We start from the raw sequence: 16,878 nt of genomic DNA, 5'->3' as shown, positions 1-16,878 counted from the left end.
TGTCATGCTTATTTTTCTAAAAAGAAATATATTTAGAAATATTAACATGTCATGTGACTTTTGATCTTATTAAAAATAGAGAGACCCACTAATGCTGTTGATATAAAAACAAATTAATTTATTCAAATATAGAAAGCACGAATTTGTGTGCAAGCAGCTGTTGGTTAAGCTCATTCATTTTTTATTTTATTTTTTTAAACAATGCTAGAAATGATATAAGCAATATAAATATCTTATTACTCGTTTTGATATTGCGTTTAAAAGGTTTTTCAGTTATATTCCCTATATAGCGGCAGGCAGTAACTGTCAACTTCTCTATATGAATAAGAGATATATTACGAATTATTTCATACACATATTAAAGTAAAACAAGGAACGTGTACATCGTCCAAGACTCAAGCTGAAAAATTCGTTATCAATACAAAACTAAGCTCAGATGATTAATTTAACTTCTTTTTAAGTGTTGAATTGTAAATAGGTAAATGTTTATTGAAAAGAAAATATACAATTAATTATACGTAAACGTTTATAATACTGCACATTTGTACATGTAACGTCCCTTTTCATTGAATAATCGTAACGTCTGTACTTTATAATTATAAACACGACTGCTGTCAAGTTATTACGTATTTATTTCTCTCAAATCTATGAAAATAACTATGATATTAATTCCTTATAAAGATTCTTGACAGGTGATATGCCCCTTCATAAACCTATAATTTCTTTTTCACTACAATGAAACATATTTTCCGTATTTCACAGGTGAATTGCCGGACTACTTTCTTCTAAGTTCTGCCAGTATACAAATTTAAGGAAACGCCTCTCAAAATGTCATGTCAAAAGAGAGAATAAACAGAAAATTCAAGATTTTATCTATAAATACAGGATTTATTTTCATCTTGCGGTATGAAAATTATCATTTTTCATACAATTCGATGAAAATAAATCCAGTATTTATGGGAAAAAAACTTGAATATTCTCTATCTAGTTATGGAGATATTACAATCATATAAGTTACAAGAAAGTAAACGAATATGAATACACAATGTTGATACATAAGGAGCTGTTATTTGTTTATGTTTATCATATGACATATATTTATTGTAACAATCAGAAAGAATCTTAGCTGTAGTAACAGCGGCGGTGTAGTTAGTGTAACACTATGCACCGGCCAGTATGCAAATTAGCAAATTATGATTCCTGCCAGGACTAGCTACAGTAAAGTATTTTTTGCACCAATTCTAATTTGTATGAAGCTAACTCAGATCCCATCGGCTCTAAAGGTATATATTCTTTTTTATTATTTTAGTTTATATACAATATTTTTGTTTCATTATTTATTTGTTGTTGTTTCCTTCTGCTGTTGACCAGTACATGTATAATCACTGTTAAGTATTTCAAATATTAAGTTGTTTACAATCCCGACTGTGGATTCATTTCTTAAGATAGTTAAAATCATACATCCTATTCAAACTTCGATGTAAAAATACGGGTAAATTTGTTTTATGTTGAAAACCAATACTTTTTAGAGGCAAGGGACCATTCACCAAAATTTATTTATCCATCTCAGTCTTTATCTTATTTATTTTAAAACATTTACATTTGTATTTGAAATAAACAAGTTGCACATTCACTTATTATTGGTCCATGTTGCTTGTTATCAAATTAAAGTATATATAACAGCATGTCATACACTTCACACTTCTCTAAACATCATACGTGATGTTTTTAATGATATATATTCACCGTTGGTAAACATGTAGTAACTCATTGCGCTCGTGTCGGTCGTACCTGGTAAATCATATACCCCATTTAAGTGCACAAACATACACTTGTTATACCACCATCCTGACTTATACACTTGTGCACAGTTACCGTTGTAATGATCACGATCATGATCGAATGTACTGAACGGCATACCATTGTGCAACAACATACCTTGCGTACCATTGTCTCCTGTAAATATCAGATAACTTACCTTAAAATTTGCAAAAATAGGCTGAATGTGCACAATCTTTAATTAGTTGTACGTACAATCAGAAATTAATTTGTACAACTTTTAAACAACTAGTTTCCTTAAAATTTGAATTATTTAATAGACGAGTGATGGGAATAAATATAAACAATTTAGACGGACGGATTAACAGATGGGTGGATTGTTTAAGTCATATAATCATTTTATAAGTCACATCATTGTATAACCTTTGATACAGCCGGTGAAAAATAGTAAGGGAAAATCAGTCTCTGCTTATTGTACCCAGTCATATGATTAACCATATAAACGGAGTAATGACACATCTATAATGTACAAAACTATGATTGCCTGTTGTTGGCAGTTCAAACCCTCGAAAATGTTGCGGGTAACTTACTCGCCCAAAAGATTTTCTGCCTAAATCTTACAAAATGTCTTGGGGAACGTATAAACCTCGATATTTTAAAACAGTTGGCTCCAGTGACCGATGGCGTTTATTGTTTGACTCTTCCATTTGCCATTGTTGTAGACATTCTACAAGAAGTCATGGTAAAAAGGTGTAGGCTGCGACATCTTGTTCCCATAAAATATCGACGCAAGTAATAGCAATTTTCAGCAGCGACTTTTTGCGACATTTATTTCCTCTCGAAAAAGTCGACGCTAAATGCTTAAACGCGATTTTTTTTCAAGTGATGCATCAAAACAACATATCGCGAATAATAATGGCCGCAATCGGCTTCATAAAGTAGGCATATGTCTGCGTTGGTTAGTCTTATGTAGACAGAAAATGTCGCGGATTCATTCGTAAAATTCAATTTCTTTTTCGACAGAAGTGTGACAGAATCACTCTGTATATAAGAGTTTCTATAAGAGTTTCTATAAGTCTTGACATTTTATACACTTTTAACATAAAATATCGCCGATTTAAAAGCTGCCCGCTACATTTTATAAACTGATGGTAAAAATTCTCGCGGTTTAAAATGGACGCTACCGGCCACCATACAAAACAGTCCAAAGAAAGGAAGTTATGATCGTTCCTCTGTAATTTTGATTAAGACAATAATTGAATTCAAACCTATTGATCCATGACCTGGCAAAATATGCAATGTGTAGTTCGAGCCGGCTGATATGGTAAAGTTTGGGAATGTCTCATATCCTTTAGACCCATTCGCGGCTGTTACATCTATTCGAAGTTCGTAGTTACCTTGACTTACAAGTTCATGAAGATTTTCTAGTCCTGTTAAAGATAATGACGATGCTATTATGTCCCTTGACTTAATATCTGGCCACCATGGAAGAACAACATACTCACATTCCTTTAGTTTAATTTTAGTATTCTAGATACATTTTATCATGACAAATTGCACGTAATGTTGATATCCAGTCGTGTATTATTCCCTTAATAATTTTGTCACAAAACTAATAATACACGAATATGCTATTATATGGGTTATATCGCTAGAGTTTGTAAAAGTTGTAATAAAATACATCTGTATCAAGCCAATCCAATGATACAGCCCATCTAAATAGCAAAATATATTGTTATTTTCCTTCTGTAAATGGTAACATGTATTCTTTTGGAGTTATGGCACGCATTGAGTCGTGGGTCGCGCGAATCTACCTGACATTTGAATAAGTTGAAATGGGCTCCCATTTTAAAGGGGGAAAAAACATTTTTAGAACAATTACTTTATTTTGTGACAAAATTAACACAGGCTTCTTAAAAAGGGAATATGGTTAATTTCCTTTTTTGTTTCTTTTTAAAAAACCCTTACGATATAAATTTTTTTTTAAAATCCTTTTAAAGAAAAACTTTCGAAAGATAAAAGTTTCAAATTTTCTTAAAACTTAATTTTTTAAAAGACACGATCATAAATATATTTGTAATTAGATAGAAGTTTAATGATTTTTTCTTCTAACAAAACAGAGATCTCTACATAACAATTCGAGGTTTGGGAAGTTAGGAAACTTCACATGTATGATGAAGATAGTGAACACTTCCTGAATGTAAAGGAAAATCCTTATCAAAAGATTAAGAAAAAGCGGATAATTGTTTATAGTGTACGGTTTCCAAAAGGAAGCAATTCTCACATCATAAAAGGCACTTGCAACCACCGTTAATTATAAAAGGTAAAAATAAGCAGAAATTGCCCTTAGTTACTCAGTACAAATATAGTGACATAATGAAACATTCACCACTAATCACTCATGACGTGTAAAATTATTACTTAAATCCTGAATCTTCCTTGTTTTTCTTCAGTCTTAGTGCAGTTTTTTCAAGTTTAATTTTATTGAAATATTTTTGCTCATCTGGAGGTATGCTGCTTTAAGATAAAAACAATCAAATATTTCCCACCCTTGAAATATTCGGTGGGTTTTTGAAAAAAGAAAAAAAATTCATTTTTGGAAATTTACCAGTTAACGAAAAAAAAAACGGTCTTCGGGTTTTTTTTTCGGGTTTGGCCCAAAACCAATTATTTTCAAATTTTTCCATTTCATTAAGTTTTTTTGGAAAAAGGTTCTTAAAACCCACTTTTAAAGCCTTTTCGAATTTTTGTTCCGGGGCTATTTTAAGGTGAAAAGTCGCCCGGTGGGGTCAAGTATCGAGCATTTTCCTTTAAATGTTTTATGAAAATTTTTATCTAAGAAAATTTCATTTTTCCCCTTTTTTAATTCAAAATTAATTTAAAAATTTATATGAAACAATTATCTAAAAAAAACCCTTTTTAACCCTTTTAAAAAATGTTTAAAGGGCTGCTTTAAAAATTGTATATAAGAAAACATTAGTTATTAATGTCAATGTGAATACTGAACAACATGTCCAATTGCGATAGGAAGCTTATTTTTTAATTTGAAGTAATTTTATAAGTCATTTACATATCAATATTTAAAAAATTTACTTACATTACATTAGTATCTTTTTAAAAAACATTGGTAGGGAAGTGTAGCTATTTCAAAATTTTGTCATAAATCCATGACATAAAAAAAAGACAAAGAAACAAATTCACATTTTTCATATGGAATTTTGAGTTCAAAGGAAAGACCTGTATTGTTGAATTACACGTATATGAATTTTGTTGCGCATTTAATAGAAACAAATTAAAGCAAACACGGAAAAAATTTATAAAATTTTTTGATACAATGCGTGAATTCTCCTGAAATATATATATACCAACTACAAAAGTTATTTCTTATAGAGGCAAAGATTATGAACAGGTTTTAATTTTTAAGTACCGCCTTTAAGGAGTCAAAACGATTAAGCAAAGGTGATAATATACATTCAGCTGTAACAACATAACAATAATGCATCATTGCATTGAAAAAATAAAATTCTAAATAGCAACTTCGGAACATTTCATTCTGTTCACGAACAGTAGCAATATGAATAAATAACCATCCCGAATCCCATGTAGATGTATATTGAAGCAGTACTTTTTCTTTGTTAACTGTTAAGAATGGACTATAGGATTAAGGAAGCAATATTATTTTACTGTATATAAATTTATAAAAATATTTCAGAAGAATAATAGCTTTATAAATATATTTTAACAATGATCAAAAATAATGGCTCTGCTACATGGTACATGAATATATTTACATTGTATATATTACCTAGCCAGAATTCTGTATGAATGTCTCCAAATCCATTGACGTATTCTGAGAAGCTTCTGGTAAAGTTGACAGAGCCATCAAATCGATTTTGAAAAACCTGAAAATATGTACTTTTTCACAAATTTATGTTAGCCATATGTAAGACATTTGTTTAAATATGCCCAGGCGTAAACGCCAATTTTAACCGTTTTAAGGTGTTCTAACCAAATTTACAATATTCCCTTATTTCGCAGACATTGCAGACGAATTTATTACTTCGCAGTTTATTCACAGCATAAACACAATGCTTACAAGTCATGTGGCTTGAAAAAAAAATGAACTTATGAAATCAACTTCAAATTTTAAGGCTTTATAAATTGATATATCAGAAAATTAAAATAATGTTTTGGAAAAGGGTATTTTATGGTTTTTAATTCACACCTTTCTACTGTTCATGAACTAAATACATAATCTATACTTTAAATTATTCATTCTTAGATAACCTTTAAGAACATTACTTTTTATTAATCTGAAAATATAAGCCAAATCACATTATTCACATGGTTTGAGTGACATAAAGAAAGAGACACCGAGGGCACCGTCTTGAACGGGCAGGAGCAACTCAGAGCTTAGGATTAAAACCGGTCTAGATGAATTCATACCGTCCAACCTCCACCGACTGTCCTCATGTCACAGTAAACCTGGATTGTTCGGTTAGTTTTCCATGTTAAAACACTGTAAACACCGTCTGTTGCGTTAACATTGTGATGTTTTATGCCTGAACAATCTGCCTGCAACTCTACAGCAGATAAAAAAATCGATTAAGAATCTTTTTGATGCAGAAATACATCAAAAGATATTTGTGAAATACAAAACAAAATTAATGAACATTTTTCTCATTATGCATTAAGTAGAGTATAAGAATGCGATAACGCTATTCAATTAAATTAAAAACAGGTTGATTACTTTATTGTGATGTTTTCACACAATCCAAAAACGCTCAAAGCGACAAAATTGTAAATGTTGCAGGCAGTTGTGTAAGTACAAGTGACATTTTGATAGCTTATCTATGATATGCAAGCTTCATAACCTCTGGTCGCCTTTTTAAATTTTATTTTCTTTCGCTCATTGTTTCACACGCATTCTTTTACTTGGGGACGATACGCCGCTTTTCGTGCAATGACACGGAAGTGCCACATTGAAGGTTGCATGATGACAACCTTAAGTATGAACACATCTGCTGATGTTTCTAAATCATCACCATGATTAAACGTTGAATTCTGCTTGGGGCGTGGGCGGAAAGTTGTATATATTGGTGTTATTTCGGCTAACTCATTTCTTTGTTGACTGTCTTTGTTTTTACTAATGAAAGTGATGCATCGTAAAAAAAAACATACACAAAAATGATATATGTTTTAAACATAGTATCATTTGTTCGATTTGATTCTTTTATATATAATGTAAGGCCTCAAAAGGATTTCACTTACTGATTTCACAGTTGTTTCCGGTATATCCCGTTTCGCATGCACATGTGTAGTTACTAATGCCGTCAATACAGGTACCATATGTTCCACATAATCCAATTAAGCAATCATCTATATCTTTAAACATGAATAATTCCTTGTTTTTACTTAATATGCAATATATCTTATTTATCATCAAGAAATAATGTTACTTGAAAAAATTTAAAAATGAAAACTATAACCCATTCAATACAAACAGTTTTTTTTTTTCTTTCTTTTAAATGGTGTCATAAGCGCAAATAATATTGACTTATTTGAAACACGGTAAAATATGATATTAAATGCGCTGCAATTCTATAAATACAATGTATAAAGGCGATTAGAACTATTTGAAATTCGTATGCAGATCTTGATATTGTTAGGTTTTCGACAGATTGCTTTGAAAAAACATGATAAGAGAATTAACGGCATAATTTCGAAAAAAAACTTATTATATATCGCATAGCGCTTAAGAGCCCCGGTCCAAATCATTATTTTTTCTTCAAACTGATTAATTATCATATTGTATCAGACATACCTGTTTCACAATTAATTCCAGAAAATCCAGGTGCACAAATGCAGTTGTACCCATTCATTGTGTCATAGCAAGTTCCGCCGAAGCCGCAGGGGTTTGAGGTGCATTCATCTTTATCTGTAACAATAATTAACATGAAAATATCAAAGATATCTTGTTAACATGACTATATGAACTGAAGTATAGGTCATGAGTTTCTTTCTTTCTTTGTCTTTTTTTATTGAACTAATTGTTGATTTTATGTGTTTTCTGTTTGTTTGTTTTGCTTTGTTTATTTTTTGAGTGTGTATATGCGCGCGGACTTGTGTGTGTGTGTGTGTTCGCACGTATGTGCGCGTGTGTGTGCGTAAGCGTGTGAGTTTTAGGACTTATTTTGTTTTCTTTGCTGTTGTTTTTCAATTCAGAAAAAAATGTTCAATAGTTTTGGTTTGCTAAAAAGCATACATCAGTTTGAGCATACATCAGTTTGAGCATATAACCATTTAGAGAGAGAGAAATGTTTTCGATCTTAAAAAAGATTTACAAAGGCAAAATATCATACCGGGAATGTTTGACGCTGTTAAGCAGTTCCGGTTGCATAGGTCGTCATGACAACAAAGGTCGCATGTTTGTTGCCTAGTTCTTTTCACATTTGAAACTTCACGTTTTCCAATTATAGAGATATGGCTTCCCGTTTGATCTCTACAAGCCTGTGGTATTAAGAAATAAAATGATAAAGCATTAGATAAATAAGTATTTTTGCCCTAATATCGGGGCGTCCGTTGCCTAGTGGTTAAGAAGGTTGACTTTAACGCACCAAACTTCTGGTATTGAGTAAATTTCAATACAAATTACATCATTGCATGGTTAATACATTTCTGCAAATTTTGATACCAAATTTGCCAATATTTTGCTCATGTATACAAACAGTACGTGCATGTATACAGAAGTAATTACGTGCACACTTTCATTTATAGATGAGTGTTTATATGCCCGTTCATGGCTGTCCAAAAATTTTATTGCAGGTACAATTCGTACAATACTATACGAGGGTAGTATATCGACATATAATAAGTATTGTTCGTTCCTATGTCGTATGTATTGTATCGTGATATAACCCCTAAACATATCCCCTGGTTTAATTTGTTATATCACAATTATGTGTATATGTCCTAAATATTTCCCTTTGTTTGCGCTACGAAGTAGTTGAACTTTGCGTTTTTTTATTCTGCCGTTCAATTTGCTGTATTTGTTTCCGTGCCATTACAGGCCGAAACAGTTCCTCCTGTAAAAGGCAAGAAGAACCCTACGACATACACACAAATACAAATTTAAAGTAACTTTAAATAAGAAATACTTACATGTTTCGATACACATTTGCTTGTTAGAACTTCACTTGAAAATAACTGTCTTCCGACAATGTTACATGTCTAAAAAATAAATCGTATGAAAGCTATGTTCATCACTTGACAAATGACAAAATTCCTATTGGTGCTTAAAACATATATTTATTTAATTGCTTAAACGTATTTTTAAAATAGAACAAATTGATATAAAAAATGATATGAATAAACATTTAACGAACGTCATATGAACCAAGGCCCAAACCTGCCAAAAGTAATATATAATATAAGGATTTATCTATTTTAATCCCGAGAGAAAAGCAGAAACATGTACAATTAGGTAAAAAGGTAGACTTTTTTGGCCCTTTTCATGGGAGATATGAGAAAGAGAAATACTTCTAATGTATTCACTGAGCACAGGTGGAAAATAATCTTCCACAACAATAGGTCAAAAGCCATTTTACTATTTTTTTTTAAATGCCAAACTAGGTCAAATTTAACCAAATAGTTGAAAATGGTAAACTTGATCAAAGGCCATTTAACCAAATAGATGAAAATGGCAAATTAGGTCGAAAGCCATTAAACCAAAAGTTAACAATAGCAAACTAGGTCAAAAGTCATTTAACTAAATAGTTGAAAATGGCAAATTAAGTGAAAGGTTATTTAACTAAGTAGTTGAAAATTGCAAACTAGGTCAATGGCCATTTAATTAAACAGGTAATAATAACAAACTTGGTCAAATACAACAAATGTAGTTGATAATGTCAACCTTAATAAAAAGCCATTTAGCCAAATAAGTGAAAATGGCAAACCAGGTCAAAAGAAATGTTACCGTATTGTTTAAAATAGCAAAGTATGTTAAATACACAAATGTAGTTGAAAATGGCAAACTAGATTAAAAAAGCCATTTGCTCATATTAATGTATTTATTTTTACCTCATCCTCAAAACAAAAATCGATATCATGACAAAGCCCAGTACTGGTATGAGATGGACAATTGAAACATACTGGTCCTCTGTTCAAAGGATATCCTAAAATAATAGATATTACATTACTCGAATAAGCTTGGTTTAAATCATATTATATTTTTGTCTCTCTTAAGGTATGACCATCCTAATGCATTACCTTTGCTGTAAAAACAGGCTGTCTACTTTACTACTGACAACTACATGGAAATTTAAAGCCGTGGTTCAAACACCAAAAGGGTCAACTGTTTTTCCTTTTCTTCTTTTCTTTGACCATTATTTATGCATCTCTCATATCTCTTTTGGGAAGGCAAAAAAGTGTGACATTTTAATTATTTAATTAATATATGTATTAATTTGTTAAATAATGCTAATTCTAACTTCAAATATGGTACCTGATATTTTTGTAAAGTGTAATGAAATCAAAACTAAACGTAAATTCTACAAGATTAACCAATTAAAAAAATAGAGAAACTTAGACTGGACTCTCTTAGAAGGCAAATTGTCAAACACGTGTTAAAAATGATTGGGGTGGGTAACATTTTTATAAATATTTCATCAATTTTGAGTAGAAACAATTATTTTGCTTATGTGAATTGAAGAGTACTATTTGTTTCTTACAAAAAATAAAGGTTAAACATTTTTCATAAGGATGATATTGTAGATTCTTTAAAGATATGTTATAGTGTCGCACAAATATAGCCATACAACATATAAGACATTAATTGTAAGATTTGCAAGCTTTGTTTCTTACTGCAAAAATACCATATGAACTGTGTTAGATTACTTTTCAATGACCCTTGATTTGTAATTTGGTAGAAAATTCTAAAAGGCCCATAATGCTTTAGAAATGCTATCAAAAAATATTCATTTACCACATAAAAAAACTGCTTTTGTTGCTTTTGCTCTGCTGGCCATTGGTTAATTAAAGTGAATTAGTATAACTAGTATAACTGGTAACAATGGAATCCCATTTGTAATACATATTACTTTATAGTAAGATGAGGGCTGTTGTTTGTTCGTTATATTTGATGCTTATAGTTCGCTTCCCTTCAATTTTAGTAGCAACAAAACAATTTAATTCATTTACTTTACAAAACGTGCTCAGTGGTCTATTCGTTCATGGTACACTGAGCATGCGCAATGTACTTTCGTATGAGATCACTGTTATGTAAAATATAAACACTATTATGAGTACCTGGTTCCCCACAAGCCTCGGAATTACAAAGGTTGGTTTCACAACAATTTGCGCATTGTTTCGTGCTAGAAGAAGTTGTTATATTACCACAAACCTGAGTGATGGAAAATTAATCATTTAATGAGGTTTACATTCAATGCACGAAAATTTTATATGAGGAACATGCATTAATTTTAATCCATCATTGCTTCTTGTAAACGATCATATATTTTTAGATAAAGACCGCGTAGGTCCGCATTATTTCGAAAAGTCTATACGGTTTTTAAATAACATGGTTTAAGAATCTTTATTAAATATCCATCCGGATTAAAATCAATACATGTCATTTCATTGTCATAAAGCACAATACAAGACAAGACAGTATGTTTAGGTTGTCTCATATCCGTGTTTATTTTTTAGCACTCGGTCATTTCAATTAAAATGCACTGCAAAAGTTGGACCGAATATTTAAATGAGAGCTATACTGTATTCATTACAGGTCAATAAAATCAGATTATACCTTTCGTGTATGGCAACCGAGATTATATACCTGCTCCCCAAATTCGTTGACAACCCTCATAGCGCTGCATAACTAAAAGGGAAATAATCAACATAAGTAATTTAAGTGAAAGTTATTGACAGTAAAGCATTGATATCATTACAAACGTTTTTTTTCAATACTTTGAAGGAAAACTATATAAACCAATGTGTTTGAAAAACAATTAAACGACCCTGACGTTGAACCGGTTATATATTTTTATTTTTTTTATTTTCTTTTTTTCTTTTTTTTTCTTTTTTTTTTTTTTGGGGGGGGGGTTATTGTCGCACGAAAATAAAAATGTTACATAATAAAGAGTCGTGCTGACGTTATCGTTTGTAGCATTCCAATGTATTTAAGTGACATTATGCTTATTTTCTTATTGTAAATTTCAGAGGACTTGAATAAAAATTTCAAGAGATTGACTGTTATAATTACAATGGAATAACACTTGATTTTGTAAAATTTTTAAAATAAAATACAAGTCTGCCTAAAATATGAAAAAGACTTCCCTTCTCTTTTCATAAATTGAACGTCATAGGTAAATTCTAAAAGATATTTACAGAGTTGCCACGCGAGTTGATAATCGTTAATGTGAAGTAAATCATAGAATAAACAAATATAATCGCAAGTTTGTTTTGACCTATTAAATAACTATACACCATTTGATGGGCATAATGTCACGTGATATAGAGAATATCATGCTAGTGTCTGATATAAAACAAAATACATCAGGCAAGGCTAAGCGAAAAGGGAGGGCGAGGCTCTGCCGATCTCTTTATTTATTTCTGTACCAAGCCTGATAAATTTTACAATAACTGAAACTTGTTTGGTATCTGTTTATCATGTTTTCAATTTCAAAATACGTTTCGTTCTTTGAATTTCAAATACAAACAAAAACCGGTCAAGAATTTCTTAATTTCATGCTAAGCCCAGTAATATGCCAAGATATTATCTATAAGAATAACACCCAAGTGATTAAATCAAATATAAAAGATACTTTAATAATAAAAATAAACATTTTTGATTCAAAGTTCATCAGTTTAATTTTTTCGAACTAGTAACAGGTAAAAATATTCCATTATCTGCATTTAATTTTAATATGAGTTGTCTGATAAAGCCGAGGGTGTCTGATAAAGCTTAATGTACATTGTATCAGGCATGCACTTTATCAACATAAATCAATGTTAAGACACAAGTAAAATGGTTTCCTGCGGGGAACATTTTTATTGATATTATTTATTTTCAACATTGTTTGGGGGGGGGGGGGGGGTAAAAAAACGTTTGTATCAGGAATATAGTTGACAATAATCGATCAATATAGAAGACGGTCTTTGAAAACTGCATGGTGACCATTGAAGATCTGAGAAGGTCGAACATAAAACAATTATTTCTTTTTAAGAAAATTATCAAATAGGCCTACCATTTTATGAATAATTCCGAGCAAAAAAATAAGTAAACACACAAGTTTACGCAGAAAATATCTCTATTTATTATGGCAGATGCCACTACGTGCATTCTAATCTTGTAGATTTTCAGTTGTTTGTAAAATTTGAGATAGATATTATAGAATCATTGATAATTTTCAAACACATCATTCAAATTTTTCCACCTTAAACGGTAAAATAATTATAGAAAATTAGAAATATCACGTAATAGCTTTTTGTTCTTACTTATGTGTAATTCGGACTAATTCCCTAGAGGTAAATCCGTAATGTACCGGCAAACGGTATTTAGCTAGGTTGTCGAAAAGGTCAATTAATCAATCATATACGGTTTACAGATCACGTGCTCCTCCATGTACCGAAAACAAGTCACGTGCTCCTCCATGCCTCAAAAGTTAAACGCATACCAATACCCTGCGGTCTCCAGACCGCAGGGAATGATAAAATACCGACTTATACTACCTCTCCGTCGTAACAATCTACAACTCTTCTACAAAATCTAGGCTGTAGAACGCCGTCACATTGCAGACATGTTAAACATTCACCTGAAAGAAAAAGCATGACATTTTAATATAATAATTAAACAGTATTTTTATACAACTTCGACTATTAAGTGTTGAGAATTGAGTACCGCTCAGCCGGTGCTAGGGGGCGTGAGGGATGTTACACTTTACATTATCCCTCATGTACAGACCCAATCAAACCGAGTCTGCAGTTCTCTTGTAATTTTGGTGTGATCAATGCTTCCGAGGGATCACTTTGTTTCCAGATTTTTTTACATTTGTTAGTAAGAAAACATATGATTTTTAAAATATGAATTTATATAAGTAAACATTATTGTCTGTAAAATTACAGTCAATTACATCAATCATTTTAAACTGCTAACAAATGTAGTTTATCTCTTTGATGAATCATTATGTAAGTACATGACTGTATAGAATAAGAATTTCTTTACAAGTATCTTTAGCATCTTCGTCATTTACCAAAAACAAAATACGACGTATATTTGTATTTTTAATACACATTGGTGTATTACTTAGACTTTGTATTAATTCTTAATGATTTCCAGTGCAAATTCAAGATGGCGAAAAATATAAGAAAATCTCATGAGCATCCGCGAGCACAATTCAGAATCATTTCTGTAGGCTGTTATGATAAGAATAAATCCTTAGTTTATGCATCATTTATTCTTCATTCAAGCAAAGGTTGTATAGTTAGCTAATAGGCAATAATAAAAACTTAACAAATAACTTAAATAAACTCCTCAAGTTCATCTCATATAGAAAATACACAGTTTATATACCCTCTTGTCTGCGCAGCTAGGATGGTATATAAAAGTTGGCTTGTGCGCGACCCATTGCGCCTCGCGGCCCATTTTAATTTGCTGACAATGCCCTAGGAAGGGCATGCATTCACAGCTAAGGTGTACGGATTTTGAAGTAAAGTCTGGCAAGATATACCATCCTTAAAACAACACTTCTTGCAGTGGATAAGTTTCAAATTTCACATCACTATCAATGTTAAAATTTTAAGTATACCTACCCCCGCTGACTGCCACTACTAACAGTAATCCAATGTAGATGAGAACCATTTTCAGTCAAAAATCTCCCTTTGTCTGAAATATGAATTATTTTGAGTGTAAAAAGAAAACTGTACCATTTGATGTATTAATCATTTCTTGTGAATTTAGTTTTATAAAATTCATGGCAAGTGCTATTTGTCGAGCAGAGCGCCTTGAGTCAGTTTGCCTCTTCTTTTACGCGCGATTTCTTGACGCAGACGTCTAAATTTGTCTGCATAGTACGTACCGTTTATTGTACGACCTTGCTCAAGATAGTAAATCATGATTCCCCCCTGACTATACCAAATAAATCGAAGCCATCATCTTTCCTGCTGATGGCACCTTGGATTTCTTCGGAAGGGGTGACACAGGGTGCTTCCAATGCATGCTCTGTTTTTGGAATCTTAATCAAAGTGATGGACCCATGTTTCATCGTGAGTTACGATCCGGTAGATATAATCATGTTCATCCTCGTAACGAGACAAACGATATCTTAAAACTGCAAGCCTAATCCGTTTCTGGTCTTTTTTCTAATAGGTAAGTCATTTCGTAACTACATATAAAATTGCCGTTTTTCTGATATATAAATCATTTCAAGTGCAAAAAAATTGCCACTTTTTCCGACATATTATTAATCATTTCGTGTGTGTAAAATTACCATTCTTTCCTGATATACTAATCATTTATTTCATGTGCATAAAATTACCACCTTTAAGTTCAAATCTGACCTATTTTTAATGTGGTTCTCTACTTACTTATCTGAATGATTTTTTTTTGTTATTCTAAGCTTATAAAATGCTCCCTGCCCGTTATATATGTGAAGTTAGTTCCCTTTTCCTTATTCTATTAAGTTAGTTCCCTATTCTTTATTCCTTTTTCGAATAAGGGATAAAGAACTATTTGCTGATTCCTTATTCAAATCTAAATAAGGAACAGCCGAATTAGTATTTATATAAAATGAAATTATGGTTGTTCAGAAAATGAGAACGGTTCTTTCTTTCATAAGTCTGTTGAAAATTGCAAAAATCAATCATCAAAATCATAGCATAAAGCATCCGCATAACATATTTTTAAACAATATCCAACTCGAACAAGGACTAATGAACCCGTTCCTTATACCCAATTTAATCATAACATAAAGCATCTGAATAAATATATTTTGAATTGCAAGTGGTGTCTTTCTTGACGCATTTTCTTTTGTTCCTTATTCGGAGTCGTATGGACGTAAAATTTTTTTTACAAAATATTTTTATGCGGATGCTTTATGCAATGATTCAATTTATTGCTCCTTGCAATTCTAATGTTCCTTTCAGGAGTCGAATAAGGAATAAGGAACTGTTTCCTGATTCCTCATTCGACTTTAACATATTTTCAAAATATTTTTATGCAGATGCTTTATACAATTATCATAATGAGGTATAAGGAACGGGTTCATTATTCCTTGTTCGACTTGAATATTGTTTAAAAATATGTCGATGCAGATGCTTTATTCTATGATTTTGTTGACGTTCTAGTTTTCTGATCAACCATAACTTTATTTTATAAAAATACTAGTTCTACCTGCTGTTCCTTATTTATATTTGTTTGTTTGTTTTGGGTTTTACGTCACATCGACACAGTATAGGTCATATCGCGACGTTCCAGCTTAACTGGTGGAGGAAGACCTCAGGTGCCCTTCCGTGCATTATTTATTAAGATTTGAATAAGGAATCAGGAACTAGTTCTTTATTCCTTATTCGAAAAAGGAATAAGGAACTTATTCTTTATTCCTTATTCGAAAGAGGAATAAGGAATAGGGAACTATCTTTAAATACATATGTTATATTGATTGTTTTAGAATACTGCATATGAAACACCCACTTTATCTGAAATGATATTTTCAGTGTTGAAATTGATTTTTTCTGAAATATTAATTATTTACAGTGTATATAACTGACATTAAAATGCAGAATATAAATTTTTAAAAAATGACAAAGTGAAAAGTTAGTTTACCTTAATCTGTACGTTCATCATATTTCATTATTTTAAGTGTATTATAAAAGAAGTGCGGTATATGAATAATTGTGTAATGTGAACTTACCGTTTTTGTGTTTAATGTTCCTTTATCGTTCAAATAACTCTGTAGACTGGTTCAATTTCCGTGCTATTTTTCTCTTTATCATTAAATAAATAAGTTAAACGTTAGGCAAGTCAGGCGGAATTCAAAAAACAAGCATCGGACGGTTTTAAAAAATCGGGGGATTTTACTTAAACATTTTTCCGTTGCAATG

At 31.3% G+C, this 16,878-nt stretch overlaps 1 protein-coding gene across 3 annotated transcripts; it reads right to left on the bottom strand.

Moving 5' to 3' along the window:
- Positions 1–266: 266 nt before the first annotated feature.
- On the bottom strand, positions 267–16,795 carry LOC132730759 (ryncolin-2-like). Of its 3 annotated transcripts, none has more exons than XM_060716748.1 (14): positions 16,601–16,668; positions 14,590–14,662; positions 13,510–13,592; positions 11,585–11,656; positions 11,086–11,179; positions 9,859–9,953; positions 8,941–9,009; positions 8,142–8,289; positions 7,604–7,717; positions 7,051–7,164; positions 6,226–6,362; positions 5,585–5,681; positions 3,048–3,209; positions 267–1,956 (listed from the first exon to the last, which is right to left on the bottom strand). In XM_060716748.1, the coding sequence occupies exons 2-14, from the start codon at positions 14,636–14,638 to the stop codon at positions 1,697–1,699; spliced, it is 1,494 nt and encodes a 497-aa protein (XP_060572731.1). In that variant the 5' UTR covers positions 14,639–14,662; positions 16,601–16,668; the 3' UTR covers positions 267–1,696. The 3 variants fall into 3 exon arrangements, with proteins under 3 accessions (XP_060572731.1, XP_060572730.1, XP_060572732.1); XM_060716747.1 differs by lacking the exon at positions 16,601–16,668 and adding an exon at positions 16,689–16,795 and having other exon boundaries at positions 268–1,956; XM_060716749.1 differs by lacking the exons at positions 7,051–7,164; positions 16,601–16,668 and adding an exon at positions 16,689–16,791 and having other exon boundaries at positions 269–1,956.
- Between the last annotated feature and the right edge of the window lie 83 nt (positions 16,796–16,878).

The sequence above is a fragment of the Ruditapes philippinarum genome, unplaced genomic scaffold, assembly GCF_026571515.1.
Source record: "Ruditapes philippinarum isolate M1 unplaced genomic scaffold, ASM2657151v2 ctg8846_1_1_1_1, whole genome shotgun sequence".
In the NCBI taxonomy this organism is placed as follows: Eukaryota; Metazoa; Mollusca; class Bivalvia; order Venerida; family Veneridae; genus Ruditapes; species Ruditapes philippinarum.
This window is presented reverse-complemented; position numbering and strand designations above follow the sequence as displayed.